The 18,144-nt window shown below is 37.1% G+C and overlaps 2 protein-coding genes across 3 annotated transcripts in view; both read left to right on the top strand.

The window, feature by feature from the left end:
- The window catches only part of LOC132153264 (inactive dipeptidyl peptidase 10-like), a 107,458-nt gene extending 103,474 nt beyond the window's left edge, over positions 1 to 3,984 (top strand). For both annotated transcript variants that reach the window (XM_059562653.1, XM_059562654.1), the window contains exons 20-26: positions 1,692 to 1,886; positions 1,990 to 2,044; positions 2,159 to 2,258; positions 2,370 to 2,428; positions 2,509 to 2,581; positions 2,788 to 2,861; positions 3,007 to 3,984. In XM_059562653.1, coding sequence (XP_059418636.1) covers positions 1,692 to 1,886; positions 1,990 to 2,044; positions 2,159 to 2,258; positions 2,370 to 2,428; positions 2,509 to 2,581; positions 2,788 to 2,861; positions 3,007 to 3,144 — 694 coding nt within the window. In that variant the 3' untranslated portion in view covers positions 3,145 to 3,984. The remainder of the gene's footprint in view (positions 1 to 1,691; positions 1,887 to 1,989; positions 2,045 to 2,158; positions 2,259 to 2,369; positions 2,429 to 2,508; positions 2,582 to 2,787; positions 2,862 to 3,006) is intronic.
- A 9,628-nt stretch (positions 3,985 to 13,612) lies between these two features.
- Positions 13,613 to 18,144, top strand: part of LOC132153265 (inactive dipeptidyl peptidase 10-like) — a 37,800-nt gene continuing 33,268 nt past the window's right edge. Inside the window, exon 1 of the mRNA XM_059562655.1 lies at positions 13,613 to 13,825. Coding sequence (XP_059418638.1) covers positions 13,766 to 13,825 — 60 coding nt within the window. The 5' untranslated portion in view covers positions 13,613 to 13,765. The remainder of the gene's footprint in view (positions 13,826 to 18,144) is intronic.

Consider the following 18,144-nt stretch of genomic DNA (forward strand, 5'->3'; position numbering starts at 1 on the left):
CATTGTGGAAATGGTTGTTGCAAACAATGCAATAAAACCGCATGAAATTAAAACTAGAATTGTGGAGGACCATGAGATATTTGGCAATATAGAAAGCATCAGCCTCACAACCATTACACGGACTTTGTCCAAACACAGAGTGCGGATGAAGCAGCTCTACACTGTTCCCTTTGAGAGGAACAGTGAGAGAGTCAAGGAGCTACGACGACAATATGTCCAGGTATAGTGTAAATTCAATTCAATGTCCAGTATTACTGTATTAGCTTTGCACATTGCAAGTAGGTAACCTACACAGTAATAGGTTGCAGTACAGTATGGTATACAGTAATGACTTGATATACATAAACCTTGTTTCAGAGAATTATGGAATTGGAGGCCAACCAGGCCCCTCATGAATTCATTTACATAGATGAGGCAGGATTCAATCTGTCCAAAAGGCGTCGACGTGGACGAAATATAATTGGAAAAAGGGCCACAGTTGATGTGACAGGACAGAGAGGGGCAAACATTACCATGTGTGCAGCAATGGCAAATGCAGGATTACTCCTTCAGAGATGTCAGGTTGGACCCTATAATACCGAGCGCCTCCTTGCCTTTCTCAATGATCTCCACCAGCGCCTGGTACCAGAGCAGGATCAGGAGGGTGAAAACATGAGGACCTTTGTAGTTACCTGGGACAATGTTGCTTTCCATCATTCGCAAGCAATAACAGTATGGTTTGAAGTCCACCCAAGACTGGTAAGTCTCTTCCTTCCACCCTATTCACCTTTCCTCAACCCCATAGAGGAGTTCTTTTCTGCATGGAGGTGGAAGGTTTATGACCATCAGCCACATGACCAGATGTCCCTCCTTGAAGCCATGGATGCTGGCTGCAGGACATCACAGTTCAAGATTGCCAAGGGTGGATCCGACATACAAAGCGGTTTTATCCCAGGTCCATCGCCTTGGATAATATTAGATGTGATGTTGACAAAAACATGTGGCCTAACCCTGAAGATCGCAGGGATTAGATAAATTAATTTTGTGCTATTTTTAGTTCCCCCCTTTTTATCTGGGCTTTTGGCTGTTTTTTCTTTTCTTTTCAGAAGAAAATTTTGTTTTTGTAAGCATTTTGTTCACTGTAAGCATTGCAATACTGTAAAATTTTTCTGTTCTATTATACTGTGTTTCTACTGTACCTCCTTCAGTAAACAATAAAGAAAAAAAAACTGATTTGCTTTCTACTAGAATGCGTTTGAATGTGAACATTACTGTACATGTGGACATGCAGGTCCCAACCAAGAAATTTAGTGTAAAAGGTGGATTGCATGTTACCTGAAACATAAAAGTCTATGCCGTTTTTCTAATAACAATAACCAGTATTTTGAAACCTGGTGTACTGTGATTGACTGCATATACTTTGTGAAGTGAAAACAAGTGTTATTCGTTGAAAGAATAATTTCATTTTGAGTCAGATTTCCAGTGTTTTGGTAAAGTTAGTGTGTGCGCAGAGAAACATGTGTTCTGTTTTGAAATGGAGAGTTAGTATATATTTAACAAAATGTGTTTTTGAGAAGAAAATGATCAATTTGGCCAATTGTGTTTTGTAGGTGTAAGTCTGTGTTAAGAGTTTAGAAAAATGATCTGAAGTATGGGTAAGCGCTTGTTAGCGATTGAAAAAAACTGTAATCAGTATTTTCTGTGTTTATCAGTGATACCGCCCCTGGTGGTCAGCAGGTGAATGACCGTTACTCACTGGACTGGGACTCAGTGCTAGTCAGTTCAGACAATGTCATCGTAGCTCGTTTGGATGGCAGGGGAAGTGGCTTCCAGGGTCAGAAGATATTACAGGAAGTGCACAGGCGCCTGGGATCTGTGGAGCTGCAGGATCAGCTGACCGCTGTCGAGTAAGAATGTTTACCTGTTTTTTTCCTTTTAGCAGTTGTTAAAAAATAAGATGTTTCTGTCCTAATTTACTCACTCTCAAGCTTTGTGGTACCTTCGTTCCAGGTACCTGCTGCAATTGCCATACATTGATAGAACCAGGATCGGTGTGTTTGGTCGGGTATGACTCAATCTATCTGACACACGGCTGCTGTAATGGAAGGAAAACTGATGAAAACCTTCACAGTACACATCCATCAGGCATAAAAACCTGTGTGTTTGCATCTTTCTGCAGGGTTATGGAGGATATATCGCACTTCTGCTGATAAAATCCACTGAGAGCTTGTTTAAATGTGCAGCAGCCATGTCACCTGTGACGGACTGGAATTTGTACGGTAAGTTACTGAAGTGATTGTGATTAAGTAAGGATTCACACTGATGTATAGTTTTAGACCCGTGATTCTATGGTTCTGAGAGTGAATCTGACCTCTCTTTCTCTCCCTCAGCCTCGGCCTTCTCTGAACGCTATCTGGGTTTCCCTCTTCAGGAGGACAGCAGATATCAGGTTGGTGCTGGTTAGTTGTTTTGGACTCAGACTCTGCTGGAATGTGTTTGAGATGTTAGTGACAGCCTGTGTGTCTCTAGTTCTCTAGTGTGCTGCAGAATCCACAGGGTTTCAGAGAACAGACACTCATGCTGCTGCACGCCACTGCAGACGGTCAGTGAGACCTGAGTGAGTGTGTGTGTGTGTGTGTGTGTGGAATATTTGCATTCTTGCTTGTTTGTCTTGTAACAATTTTTCAATTCTTGAGGTGTTATAAGATGGGGAAGCTGATTATTTGATTGCATTACTCTTTGTACTCTTCTTTTTTTACTCATTGAGCCAGTTTTTTAAAATCCTAGTTTTGTTGGTATTTCCTGCAGCAAATGTTCATTTCCAGCACACGGCCGAGCTCATTAAGAACCTGGTGAAGGTGGGAGCGAATTACACACTGCAGGTACTGAACATGCAAACACTGCAGAGAGATGTGACTTTCCACACACAGTGTCACTGGCGTTGTGTCTTTCATCTGCAGTGTCTTTGTTTATAGATGCTTGACTGTAGTCTAGTGTCAGATCATTTTTTGGATGGTTGTTTTACAGATTTATCCAGATGAGGGTCATTTCCTCTCCAAGAGCAGCAACCGACACATGGCTTCAACACTGAGCAGCTACTTCAGATCCTGCCTGCAAGAGGAAGTGCTTCTCATCAGTGAGGAGGAGGAGGAAGAGGAAGAGTAGAGTGAAGATGAGACACAACACACAAACATGTGCAGACACTGACACACACACACACACACACACACACACACACACATTGGGACAATGAAACACTGGACACACATCCAGAGCAAAACACTCAGATAAGGAGAGAGACAGGAGTGAGTGTGTGAGAGAGTGTGTTTGTGTGTGTGTTTGTGAACATGTATATATGCATGTGTGTAACCGTTAGGATGAGTGTAGCATTAGAGCTATGTGTGTGTGTGTGTGTGTGTGAGAGAGAGAGAGAGAAGGATTTTCTGGCATATGGATCATTATCGCTGGAAATGGATTGGAATATTTCACGTCTTAAATCACTAAGATCTCTGATTGGCTGATGCATTTGCCGATCACAGCACAGACTGTCAGGTGGAGCTGCTCCAGTCAACCTTTGCATGATCTTTTTGCTTTGCTTCACTTCTTTTGTCATTTTCTGTCTGTCGGTCCTTCAGAGGAGCTGCGTCTGATTGCATTTCTGCACTAGCTGGGAAGAAGAGTAATTCCATCCATGGAAAGATGGAGGATCTGTGTGAAGAGAGCAAGGTTTCTGCAGCACATGTGCCTGACGCTCACTGTATGTGTGTGTGCAGTGCATTCTGGGATGGTGCTGCTGCATATTGGACAGAAGAGGGAGTAGAGATGTATTTTTGAACATTTATCAGACAGATCCGCTCACAGACTGTTTTGGATCCGTTTATTTGTATTGCTGACTGTTTAGTTTTACTGTTGGTGATGGTTGGGAGGGATGAGGTTTTTGGGATTGTTATTGTCTCTAGTTATGACAGTCATGTCTATAAATAAACAACTTGTCCACAAACAACATGATTTCATTTTCATGTGCTATATTTTACCATCAGAGCCCCTGTGCTTCATGTGATTGCATGTGGCCACACGTCAGCATTGTAACTTTGGTTCAGGAGAAATCATACATTTTTTTATGTTTCAGTAGAATGTAACCATATAAGAAGGTACACAAAAAACCAACCCCAAAATTATCATACAGAGTGTTTTGTAGTGACAGGCTCTCACATCACACTAATAAGTAACACAGTTTCCATTTATTTTTCTTAAGGTTTCATAATATTTATCTGATTTATGTCATATGATAAAATATAAAAATATGATGAAAATGTAATTTGAAAAAAAAAAAACATTTTATTTGTATTTTCCTGATTAAAAGAGAAATCCAAAGTCCTCTATAAAAACCTTTAACTCTGTCAAAATAAAATCAAACAATAACTTTTTTATGTTAAGGAAATGTATGCAAATTAGAGCATATTTAATGAGAAATATGTCTCATATGCTTATTTGAACAGAATTTCATAAAACTTGTACTGTGATTAATGGGGAAATGTGATATCTGTTGGTGTTTGACCACATTCACCTGTAGTGTCTGAAAAAGTCATCTCTGCAGAAAGTCAGAAAACTCATAAACTGATTATATTCAGGGCCATAGCTGGGGTTAGCAGGTTGTTCCAGTGGGCCCTATTTGAAATTGTTTAATTTGTATGTTTGTTCTATTTATTTATTTGTGCTGTTTACACATTGTTTACGTTTGTTCAGGTTTGTAGGTCTCCAGGTACAGAAACTGAATAATCGTATGTAAAATAGCACTGCATAGACTTCACTGTAAAAATTAGACATATTTTATAAATGTAAAATTAAAAAATTTATTCAGAAAATCTAAATATTTCTCACACTATCACAGTTTATTTGATATAGCTGAGAAAATGGTAATAAAGTATGACAAGAACTCAGAGTTAAACTGTCTGTAATGGATTAAAATCAAACAATTATTTAGACAAGTGTTAGTATGACATTATTTACACAACTATTAATAGTTTGTTGAACAATTATTAAGCAATGCTTAATTTTTGTTCAGTCTTTTTTGTAAAAAGGTCATATTAGCAATTAAAGAAAAAACACTTAAATGGTGAGTTAAAAGTGTCTGTATAATTTTTGGTACCAGATTTTCTAAAATCAATTTTACTGGTAGTCCACTGTATTGGGTCAAATATGTAAAGGTTTACTTTATTTTGCTATACTCATTTACATAAATGAACTATAGTGTCATGCTCCCAGAGTTGGGTATAACGCGTTACATAGTAAAGCGTTACTGTAATTTAATTACTTTTCCTGGTAACTCAGTAAAGTAATGCGTTACATTTTAAATGTATGTAATTTGATCTGTTACTTATGCCACTAAAATTATGTTACTTAAGTTACAAATGCATTGTTAAAAATTATCAAGTAAAAAACGTGTTTTTCGCGTCAGTATGCCCTTTTAATAAATCACTGGAGAATGTGAGCTAAAATGCAGACAAGTCCTACAACATTTATTAGACGCAATGAAAGTCGTATTTCAATTTGTATGAATCAAAATATTGCGCTCAACATATTTTAGTTTGGCATTATAGTTTGGGAAAATTTCAACAAATTAATGTGTACAAGTTTATGTCACAGTAGAAGTAATATAAGTAAAAAATAAATGACTCATTAGATTTAGATATCTGCTCCATTAAGCCGCTTTAGTGTCACAAATCAAGGATTATTCCTCACAGCACGATTACTTTATCAAATAATATTTGTTTTCGACATGATTTACTTCATTTAATAATAAACACTACAAGCTTTATTTAGATATAATGTATTTCTCAGGTCATTTTCTTTCATTTTAGTGACTCGTTTCAAGAACATATTCACAGAGACTGAATGCAGAAATTATTTTACAAAACAAAAACAAAAAACATTTGTAGATATTGGGAGTGTAGGCTATGAAAAAGAATAGACTACTTGTGTATTTTTTCAGTCACTATTAAATTAATGAAAGAACTATGGGTTTCTCTTTGGACACTCCACAGTACTTCCGGTTCCTGTCTGCGTGCTGCAAAGTGGTTTGTGATTCCCAGCACAGCCTCTTCACAGCATCTGAGGGAAGAGAATATATTTATTTTTAAAATAAATAAAATATAAAATTTGAGATAAATGACATGCACTTATCTTCAAATATATCTTTATGGCCTATAGCTAAAAAAATAAAAAAATAACTTGGAACAAGATGAATGAATCATGAATGAAACATTAAAAAAGGTAATCAACATGCATTAGATTTTATTTGTATTGTATAAAAGATGTTGTGCTTTAATGTGATGCCCTTGAGAAAGACCCTTAACTAGGTGTGTAACTGTGAGAAAGTGAACAGGACATTTCTGATAAGACAGGTGGGTTGTGATGTCCCCTGAATAATTAAAGCGTACCAATAAAAATGACATCAATATACCGTATTTTCTGGACTATAAGTCGCACTTTTTTTCATAGTTTGGCTGGTCCTGCGACTTACAGTCAGGTGCGACTTATTTATTAAAATTAATTTGACATGAACCGAGAGAAATGAACCAAGAGAAATGAACCAATAGAAAACATTACCGTCTACAGCCGCCAGGGGGCTCAGTGCTCCTGTAGTCTACACTGAAGACATAGAGCGTCCTCTCGCGGCTGTAGACGGTAATGTTTTCTCTTGGTTCTAAATAAATGTGACTTATAGTCCAGTGTGACTTATATATGTTTTTTTCCTCATCATGACGTATTTTTGGACTGATGCGACTTATACTCAGGTGCGACTTATAGTCCGAAAAAATACGGTAAGTAACTTTTAGCCTTCTAACGTTAGCTAATTTTAGCCTTACTCAGTGAATCTCCGTTGACAACGTGGGCACCATTTCTCTCGGTTCCTTCGTGTCAAACAAGTAAAACTCAAGCACGTTAATCAAATAATACAAAATGTACTTAGCCAACAGTAGATTTTATATAATATATATCGATACATCTCCCTCCTCGAGTCCTCTCCTCTCCTCGTGGTCGTTGCTCTTCCGGAAGACCGCGAGATCTCGCGAGATAATCTATCATATTGCGGGATTTTGTCATGAAATATATTACTATGTTTTGTGTCTACATCTTGGCAGCACCGTTTTGGCAATTACATCCAACTTAGATCGAAATGGTGACCGGATATATATATCTGTTTTACATGTATATGCATTCAAAAAATAATAACAACGAATACATAAAACAGGTTGAAATAATGACTAAATTGCAGCGTGGCTTTGCAATCACTTAACGACACTGGGCACTTTGTGATTATAATTTATTTAAACAAGATAAAGTAAATATATTTATTTTGTATAAAAAAAATTTTTCCTTCTAGTCTTGCTTGGACGTCTATTCACAACCTCTTTAAAACCTCTTAAAAACTACTTGGTACACTTAAATTAATTATTGCAGTATTAACCAAGGTGTAAGCACAGCTTTTGCATATTCCACAAGGATTTCACAGAGGGTCATGGTGAACATGTATAGAACACTAGTTTAGTGACATGTGCCACTTGATTGTATGTTTTCTTTGGCTGTTAGTTAGAGCAGTTTATTTAGGGCGTCTTTGACGCTGAAGATTTTTTCTTTTATATAGGGGTTTGTTTGTGAATATTGATGGTTGAGTTAGACTAGAAGTATGTTTTGTTTTTAGTAAGGTTGGTTATGTTTTGTTTGTTTCTTTTTTTTTCTTTGTCACGGTCTGGTTCTTCTCCTTTCCCCCGTTCTTTTGTAAATCTTGTATTTTTGCTTGATTTACAAAGTGTATATAATTTGTAAAGTTATGTAAATTAATATGTGGTTTTGCTTTATCACTGTAATAAATAGACATTTTGCCGAATTTAGAACCGGTTGTGTGTAGTTGACTTTTTCCAGTACACGTTCAGTGTTTTAATGTTGCACTTTATTTTCTCCTAGTTTTAAAAAGGGTTTGTAACACTCTGGTGGTACTTTGATGCCACATGTGACAGTCATGTCGTGTCGGCGCAGTCTCAACCAGGGGGGCAGGGTTTCATATTTTTTTGAAGCACCCCTGGGCGCCGCCGTTGGCTAGCGGACCCCCACCTGCTGTTAGCATTCCATTGACTCCCATTCATTTTGGCGTCACTTTGACAGCGAATAACTTTACATCAAGCTCAGTTTGAGTCTGCGCAGTACGCCCGACCCCCAGGAAGTGCATGCTTCTAATTGACTTCACTTGTCTCCGTTGAATCCAATGGGGTCGCTGTGTCCATTTCTTTTACTGTCTATGGGCTCAAGTCGGACAAAATTTCTAACTGGCATGCACTGCTTCAAGTCAGACTGTTATCAGTTTGCATAGTGCTGCGTGAAGGCGAATGCACCTACTGTGATTTCAGCCACCATTTATTCTGATAATTCAAAATATTACTGTTATCATGTCATGAAATGTAGTTTTAAAAGTATTTCAGGTAAGAATGTAGTGGTTTTAAAATCAAATATGTGGCTTATTTATAAAGACAGTGCCTATTTAAAAATGTGTTTTGCCGATTTCGGAGCAATCAACTCTGAGACTGTCAGCTCCATGCAATCAGCGGGAGCTCAGTGCTCATGTTACCAATGAGAGCACTCTCAACTTGGCTAGTCCTTCTGACATTTGCAACTGGCTCTGATGTGTCTTTAGTTGTTAAACATAAAATATAATGAATTGTGGGTAAATCTAACAGCTAATCTTTGGTATTTATTCAATTAATCTCTTTCTTCCAAGCAAGATCCTTTTTATTCATGTTTCAAAAGTATGTTTTATTCAAAATTTCAAAAGTATGAAGTATCATACTGCTCCGGGTATCCACATACAGTGACCATGACTTTGTCCTCCATTGTTGTTTTGGATTTTTTTTTTTTTTTTTTTTGCATGAATAACAATTACAGAACATGAACACACACATACAAAAAAAAAAGAAAGAAAATAAAATAAAATGCCAGGGTTAAACATACACAAATGTAAAATAAAAAATTGAGTGGAAATAAAACTAAATAGACCAAACAGACCAGGGGCGTAGCCATCTTTTCAGAAGTGAGGGGGACAGAAATCACACACACACACACACACACACACACACACACACACACACATATATATATATATATATATATATATATATATATACGTACATACTGTATATATATATATATATATATATATATATATATATATATATATATATATATATATATATATATATATATATATATATATATATATATATACACACATGCGTGTGTGTAATTTCATTACGATATAACATTTATGTAATCTATATAGCCTAATAGTCAAAGGTTTTTTAACAGTAAGATTTTTAATGTTTTGAAAGAAGTCTCTTCTGCTCACCAAGCCTGCCTTTATTTGATCCAAAGTAAAGCGAAAGCAGTAATATTGGTAAATATGTATACTATTTAAAATATCTGTTTTCTATCTTAGTATATTTTAAATGTAATGTATTCCTGTGATCAAAGGTGAATTTTCAGCATCATTCCTCCAGTCTTCAGTGTCACATTAATCAGAAATCATTCTTAATATGCGGATTTGCTGATTATCAATATTTAAAATAGATGAGAACATTTTTTTCAGCATTCTTTGATGAATAGAAGGATCCACAGATCAGCATTCATGTGAAATAAAAAAGCTTTCGCAGCATTATACACCATATCATTCAAAAGCTTAGTATACTGTATATATTTTTTTTTTGTTAAATAAATTATAGAAATTAATACTTTTATTTATCAACGATTCTTTAAATTGATCAAAAGTGATGATAAAGACATCATTTTACAAGAGATTTCTATTTCAGATAAATGCTGCTCTTCTGAACTGTTTATTCATCAAAGAAACCTAAAAATTATACTCAGCTGTTTTCAACATTATCATAATAATTTTTTGCTTTTCTTTTTTTAGCAGCAAATCAGTATATCAGAGATATTTCTGAAGGATCGTGTGACTGGAGTTATGATGCAAAATAAATCAGTTTTGAAATCTGAATAAATAACATTTTTAAATATATTCAAATAGAAAACAGCTATTTAAAATAGGCTAGTAAATATATTTCACTTATTTGCAGTACTTGGATCAAATAAATGCAGGCTTGGTGAACAGAAGAGAATTAAAAAAAACATTAACAAGCTTACTGTTCAAAAACTTTTGACTGGTAGTGGATACTAAACGCAACTATTTTTGTCTCTAATTTCAAGCTTTTTGTTTGTTTGTTTGTTTTTTGGCTTAGAAATCTATGACTGCTGGACAATAACAAATAATAATGATTTGTTTATATACTACAAACACTTTATCACATAATAAGGCAGAATAGTTTCTATACTGTAATAAATGCTATGTCAATTAGCACTGCATTGTTCATATACTTTATTTATCATCTGCTGGAGATTTTCTTGGACTTGAAAAAAACAAAACCGAAAACAACTGTTTTCATAAAGTGATAGCTTGACGCTGTTGCCCATATCAGGACTTTCCTGATATGACTTTCTGCGCGAGAGTGCCCTCCGGCTTCGAGCATGAATGAAACACACACTGCAGAAGAGTTTAGCGCTCTATGATATTCATTTCGCCTTCTGGGTCCGAAACAAACATCAGGTCATGCGCAGACTATCCTGTCTCTTTGAGTTTAAATCTATATTTATTCACACCAGCTCTTGAAAACCTCTATGTGAACACACTTGCCCGAAAAAGTGCGGGGGACGAATTTCCGTGATATTAAAAGTTCGGGGGACACGTCCCCCGTGTAATCTACACCCCTGAAACAGACAATAAAGGGCTTTGACATTTCACAAAATCTTAAAAGTATTCAACAAATACATGGTTTTAACAGCTTTTTTGTTTGTACTGTCCTTAATGGAATCCATATATTCTAATTCTTTCAATACCACAGAAAAAAGGGTTCTGATTAGTAAATTCACACCTATGAATATGAAACTTAACTAAAATAATCAGATTAATAATATACGCTTCCTTTTCCATACTCTTTTCATATTGTAAAAAACCAAATATTAATTGTTCGTATAACAAAAGAAAATTACATTCTAATTTGTTATTTATACATTTTGAAACTTCCCACCACAACCTTTTAGTATACTGACAGTGCCAGAAAATATGAGGTACAGTTTCTGGTTGCAAAAAACAAAATGAACAATTTACATCAATGTCTTGGTTAAATTTGGATAAAAAAGATGTTTAGCAGGGTAAAATTTATGCAGTATCTTGAATGAAATTTCCTTGTCCTTGACCTTATTTGTAAGAATATATTTATTAGGTAACAACCAGACCTTATTCCAATTAATAGTTCCAATAAACCTTGACCAATAGGAAATGACATGTGGTTTACTAACAAGTTCTTTTTGAAAAAGGGAACGTATAGCCTTATTATTTTTGCTTGTCGAAAAACCAACTTTACCACAAATCGTATCAGTTAGATGCAATAAAGACACACGTTTAGAGTATGAAATACCTCTACATAAAGAGACAACACCCAAAGAGATAGCACCAATTACAGAAATTAAATTATTTAGGGGAAACAGGGAGGTTGAAGTATGAAAGAAACTCATCATAAGTCATTAAATGATAATTCAACAACTGACCAACCACAAGAATGCCCTCATCAAACCAAGTTTTCAAAAATATACTCTCATGTTTGTATAAAATAGTAAAATTATTCCAGATGTAATAATGATGTGGAGAAAAATTAGGCTTGTAAATTAACTTCCAAGCCAAAAGTGCTTGCCTGTTAGAAGCTGACAGTTTTTAACTGGAAGTTTCTTGTGTTGTTTTTGGATTTTCCCTCCACTCGCTACGGCGTAATCACGTCACTATTAGAGCAAGCTCCTGATTGGTTAATGTGACATGAAATTTCGGCACAGCTCAGATTTTTCAACTCGCGTGAACACCCGAAACACTCGATATGCAGTGCATCTATTATGCCGCAGGATGTCTATTTGCGTCTTTGCATTGACTTAACATGTAAATCACTTGCAATTAACGCTTCATTCGCGTCTGGTGTGAACGCACCATGAGGCGGCATGAATGACTTGATTTGTGTAAATTGAGCGTTTCAGCCGTTTGATGTTACTCGTGAATAGCGCGAGTTGAAAAATCTGAACTTTGGCGAAAATTCGCTCCACATTAACCAATCAGGAGCTTGCTCTAGTAATGACGTGATTACGACATAGCGAGTGGAGGCAGAAATCCGACATTTCAATGGAGGATAAAATCATTGTCGCTGTATGTGGATACCCGAAATGTATGATACATCTTCGTACTTTTATAGAAAAAGGACAGGATATATGTGTGATCTCCTGCGGACGGGACGCAAGTCCGGTAATTCTGCAAACAGCAGCGTACTTGATAACATTCACCACTAGAGCCAAGATACAGATCCCTGTAAAGACCTTGTCTCAGAGGAGCACCAGGACAAGACCACAGGAAACAGATGATTCTTCTGCACAATCTGACTTTGCTGCAGCCTGGAATTGAACTACTGGTTTCGTCTGGTCAGAGGAGAACTGGCCCCCAACTGAGCCTGGTTTCTCCCAAGGTTTTTTTCTCCATTCTGTCACCGATGGAGTTTCGGTTCCTTGCCGCTGTCGCCTCTGGCTTGCTTAGTTGGGGACACTTCATCTACAGCGATATCATTGACTTGATTGCACAGATGCTTTTTAAACTGGACTGAGCTGGATCATGACATCACTGAATTCAATGATAAACTGCCTTTTTGCTTTATTTACACATTATTTTCCTATTTAATGGTATTCAGTTGCTTTGTCACAATCTGTATTGTTAAAAACCCTATAAAAATAAAGTTTACTTGACTTGACTTACAATGGAAAGACTGTTTAATAAAATGTTTAAGACAATTAAATTTTAGCTGCACACTCTCAAAAACACATACAGTATAAGCAAATCAGCATATTATTCTGATTTCTGAAGATCATGTGACACTGAAGACTGGAGGAATGATGCTGATAATTCTGCTTGCTTCACAGGAATAAATGACATTTTAACATTCACATATTAAATAGCTATTGTAAATGGTAAAAAAATAAAACATTTCACAATATTACTGTTTTTGCTGGACTTTGGATCTAATAAATTCAGCCATGCTAAGGAATAGAAACTTATTTTAAATAACATTAAAACGTCTTACCTATCAAAAATATAGATTTAATATTACCTAATGGTAATATGTTTAATATATAATAAGTTTCATATAACGTATTATTTTATGTAAACAATCAAGTACTTTAAATTGAAATTGAAGAAAGACACAAGGGAGACATGAGAGGAGAAAACATGTGAAGAGGAGCGATTGAGAGAAAAGAGACACTTTTTTGTCTTCTCTTCTCCCCCTACACTCTCACGGTCTCTTGTGCCTCTTTAAATATAGTTACTTAATGCTTATTGCTACTTTGTGTTTATTTTTTGGGTATGGACTGATCGTTTGAGATTGTTTGTTGGCCCGTGTCCTACTTTTGTAAATCATTGAGCGCATTGCTATAATCCAGCAGACTGATGTTTATGGTGATTTTGCGCTCCTCTCGTCACTCATGTCAACACAGATGGTTCTGCATCTGGTGCATTGCTGACGTGCAGCTGGATTCTGATCAAGAGCTGCAGTGACGGAGTGTGCGCTCATCAGTGCAGGATAACGCACTCGGAGCATCACATCAGTGTCCACTTCACTGCCATTAACTGCGGGAAAAAAAGCAATAAGACATGAATCAGACCGCTGGAGTCTCCAACCACTGCCAGAGGCGCTCATCCATCGATGTGAAGGTGAGGAAGAGTTCTGCTCATCATTATTTGCAAAAGAAATAATCAAGGCTGTTTCTGGTTGGGTGCAGATGAGCTGCTTTGAAACTTTTTGGTAACAGCCTTTCTGCACTGTATCAGTAAAAGTTTTTCTCTAAAAGGATGACAGACAGATATACTGCATAATGTCAGTTTTACAAACTAGTGGGCAAACCTTGAACTCTTTCTCTAATTCAAATGAACTAAACACTTAAACATATATGATCACCATATCTGCTTGTAGGGTTAGTTTGCCACCATGGCAAGTAAGATAAGCACAAAATAAAATAGCTCATGTTAGGTTAAAGCTCTCTGCAGATTAAAGATTTAACTGGATGAAGGTCAAGCCAATCCCAAGGGAGACGTCAGAGGACTTTCATTCAATCATTAATGAGACTCACTCAAACTCACTGAGTGCATCTAAATGTAAAGCATTAAGGAGCCTGCAGCATGTGTTTATACAGGCTTTTGTTGTTGCTGATCTTGATCATGAAAAATTCCCATTCATAAAAAAAAAAATAAGATGTTGTTTGTAACTGGAGTTACTCTGAAATCTAATCTAAATATGCATTCACAAGGGCTTAGAAAAGCAGATGATACAGATCACGTTTTTAAAAGTTCCATTCATTTACGTTACTTCGCCATGATTACATGATTACTCCATGAGTTGCTTGAGATTAAACTCACTCTAACTTTAATCTCCTGCCAATCATTAACAGTACAGTTAAGCCACAATGCCAGTGAAACAAAAGACAAAATTAAATAAGAAAAAAACAACAACAAACAAATCTATCCGTATTGTGCTGAGATTGTGTTGAGGGAATGCATTCTATAATTAAACTTAGTATATGTCATTCTCAAAGGAAAAATATAATTTACTTGTCTGGCCCAAATGACGTCTATTTAATGGGTGACTTTATTTCAAAGAATTATATAACCAAACAAATGATGGCATAATGCCCAGTATTCATGCTCAAATATCTTTACATGGTCTTTGACTTTTGTTTGTCTGCTTCCAGATAATACTGCTTTCAAAGGCATCCTCTTTTCATAAAGTAAATGTGTGTTGGTTTATCAGATGTGTTGATTCAAAGTCTAACACATTCTGTCAGAATCCAAGACAGAGAAAAAACTGAGCTCTACAGGGTTACAGTTTTGAGAAATAAATAGTGTTCAGTACCTTATTAAAAATAGAACAAAGTCAATCAGATTCCGCCTAAACACAAAACATTACACTGATGCTTTCAAGTGAAAAGTTATCAGTTTCTATGTAAATAATATATCTGGAGCAGCCTTTATTTGGTTAGCTTTTATGATTAAAAAATCATCACAATTTTGCACCATTAGTAAATAGACTCTACATATGCCATGAAGAGTGCGGTTACAGAGGTGCATCTTTCATTTAGAGGTTACAGAACTGAAGACGCAAACACATAAATACAGGACACTCAGAACGGCAAGACCAAAAACTGACATACAGTGACTAAATCTAAAAAAAACACATGAAAACAAATTTTGATAAAAGATGATAAATATGCTATTAAAGTAGCACAATTAACTATAAAAAACAGTGTCCAAAGTGCATCCTTCATTTGACATCAACACAGTAACCACAGTTACCAGTTAGGCTCTGTATTATGAATAGTCCTATTATACAGGTGCTTCTCAATAAATTAGAATGTTGTGAAAAAGTTCATTTATTTCAGTAATTCAACTAAATTTGTGAAACTCATGTATTAAAAAACATTCATTGCACACAGACTAAAGTAGTCTAAGTTTTTGGTTCTTTTAATTGTGATGATTTTGGCTCACATTTAAAAATACCCACCAATTCACATCTCAAAAAATTTGAATACGATGACATGCCAATCAGCTAATCAACTCAAAACACCTGCAAAGGTTTCCTGAGCCTTCAGAATGGTCTCTGACAATCATTGACACCTGCTGTATGTTAACATGTTAACAGAATGTTGAGTAGAATGAAAAAGGATGGAAGAAAAGGATGCACAAACAACTGAGAGAACTGCATCTTTATGAAGATTGTCAAGCAAAATCAATTCAAGAATTTTAGTGAACTTCACAAGGAATGGACTGAATCTGGAGTCAAGGCATCAAGAGCCACCACACACAGACGTGTCAAGAATTTGCTGAACCACAGACAACGTCAGAGAAGAAGAACTAGACTGTTGCCCAGGGATCCAAAGTCCTCTTTTCAGATGAGAGCAAGTGTCAAAGAAACCTGGGCTTCAGACCACCTCAGCAGTGCCACAAACTGATCACCTCCCTGCAACAGCGAATTGAGACCGTAATTAAAGCAAAAGTAGCCCCTAACAAGTATTGAGTACATGTACAGTAAATTAACATGCATTCCAGAAGGCCAACAATTCACTAAATTTTTTTTTTTTTTAATTGGTTTTATGAAGTATTTTTATTGGGGCAGCTGTGGCCTAATGATTAGAGACTTTGACTAGTTACCAGGAGGTCACTGGTTTGAGTCTCGGTGCTGGCAGGAGTTGTAGGTGGTGGGGGGAGTGAATAAACGGCACTCTTTTCCTTCTTCAATACACATGACTGAAGTGCCCTTGAGCAAGGCAGTGAACCCCCCAGTTGCTCCCCGTGCGCAGGATATATAGCTGCCCACTGCTCCGGGTGTGTGTTCATGGTGTGTTCACTTCGTCTGTACTTGGATGGGTTAAATGCAGAGCACCAATTTCGAGTATGTGTTACTTTCACAATTTTAGTTGAATTACTGAAATAAATGACCTTTTCCTCGACATTCTAATTAATTGAGAAGCACCTGTACATGTAACCAATGTGATTCAAAAAGACTAAGGCAATCAGATTATTCTCTTGCTTTTGCTATTTATTATGCTGCATTTTGGTGATTCTTCTAATTTAATTTAAAGTAGTATTTGATTTTTAATAGTAAAATAGTATAATTTAATTTAAGTTCCCATCACAGTGGATCTTCTGAATAAATTAACAAAACAAAGTATTTGGATTAATGCAGCTATACGTTAGCCATCTTAATCAGATTTCTTATTACTGTAATATTGGCTTAAACTGATTATCAGTTTTATGTCACGTGTCAGGATCTTGCCCTGACAGTCATGTGTGTTCTGTCTTTGTTGGTCTTGTGTATGAGCACATGGCTTTGTCTTTGTTTTTGTTGGCCATGTGCTCCTCTTGCCCTGCCTCCTTGTTTAGCCCTAGTCTAGTCCTTGTTTACTTGATTGTGGCCTGATCCTCATGTGCTCTGTTCCTTTATATTGTGCCCCTTTTTTTCATGTCACTGCTGGCTCTTTGTCTTAGTTCCTTGTGTGTAAAATAATTCCTTGTCAGTCTACTAGTCATATTAGTAGTTTTATATTTTAATTGCCTAGTCAGTCTAGCTTTGCATTTAGTTCTATTGAAGTTTATTAGGTTTTCTATGCTATGTTATTTTGATCTACTCTAGTTCCTGTCTTTTATTTTTTAGCTAGTTTTCTTAAGCCTTGTGGCGAGTGGGGCGGGGCCGAGGGACGTGGGAACAAGGAGTGAGGCCGGCGGTGATTGGGCAAATCAGTGACACCTGCGACCCACCGCCGGTCTCGAGTCCCACGTAGGAGATGGAAGGATATAAAACTGGAGCGACGACAGTGAAGGACGAGAGAGGACCAGGCCTGGGCGTTATTTTAGGTTTTGGTTTCATTTTGTGCTCATCAGTCGTCCGCGAGGGGCTGATGCGCTGTTTTGTGTTTATTTTATTATTAAAGTCTTCATTTGATTGTCCGGCGGTTCCCGCCTCCTTCTTCCCGATGATTAGGAAGTTTTTATCATTACAGTGGTGCCGAAGCCCGGGAGAAGGAGGGACGCGCTGCTGAAGATCCCTCGCCGCTGTGGTGAATCCGCGGTGCCATCGAGCTGGCGAGGAGGATGCCGCCATGGACGCTCGAGGCGGTGGACTGGAGCGAGTTGCCGTGGACGGTTTCATTTTGTGCGCATCAGTCGTCCGCGAGGGGCTGATGCGCTGTTTTGTGTTTATTTTATTATTAAAGTCTTCATTTGATTGTCCGCCGGTTCCCGCCTCCTTCTTCCCGATGATTAGGAAGTTTTTATCATTACAGTGGTGCCGAAGCCCGGGAGAAGGAGGGACGCGCTGCTGAAGATCCCTCGCCGCTGTGGTGAATCCGCGGTGCCATCGAGCTGGCGAGGAGGATGCCGCCATGGACGCTCGAGGCGGCGGACTGGAGCGAGTTGCCGGGGACGGGCGAGCTCACTGCCGACCGCCCACGATAGGGAGGGGCGGCTGCCTCCGTGAGGGA

This window comes from Carassius carassius, chromosome 11 (assembly GCF_963082965.1).
Source record: "Carassius carassius chromosome 11, fCarCar2.1, whole genome shotgun sequence".
In the NCBI taxonomy this organism is placed as follows: Eukaryota; Metazoa; Chordata; class Actinopteri; order Cypriniformes; family Cyprinidae; genus Carassius; species Carassius carassius.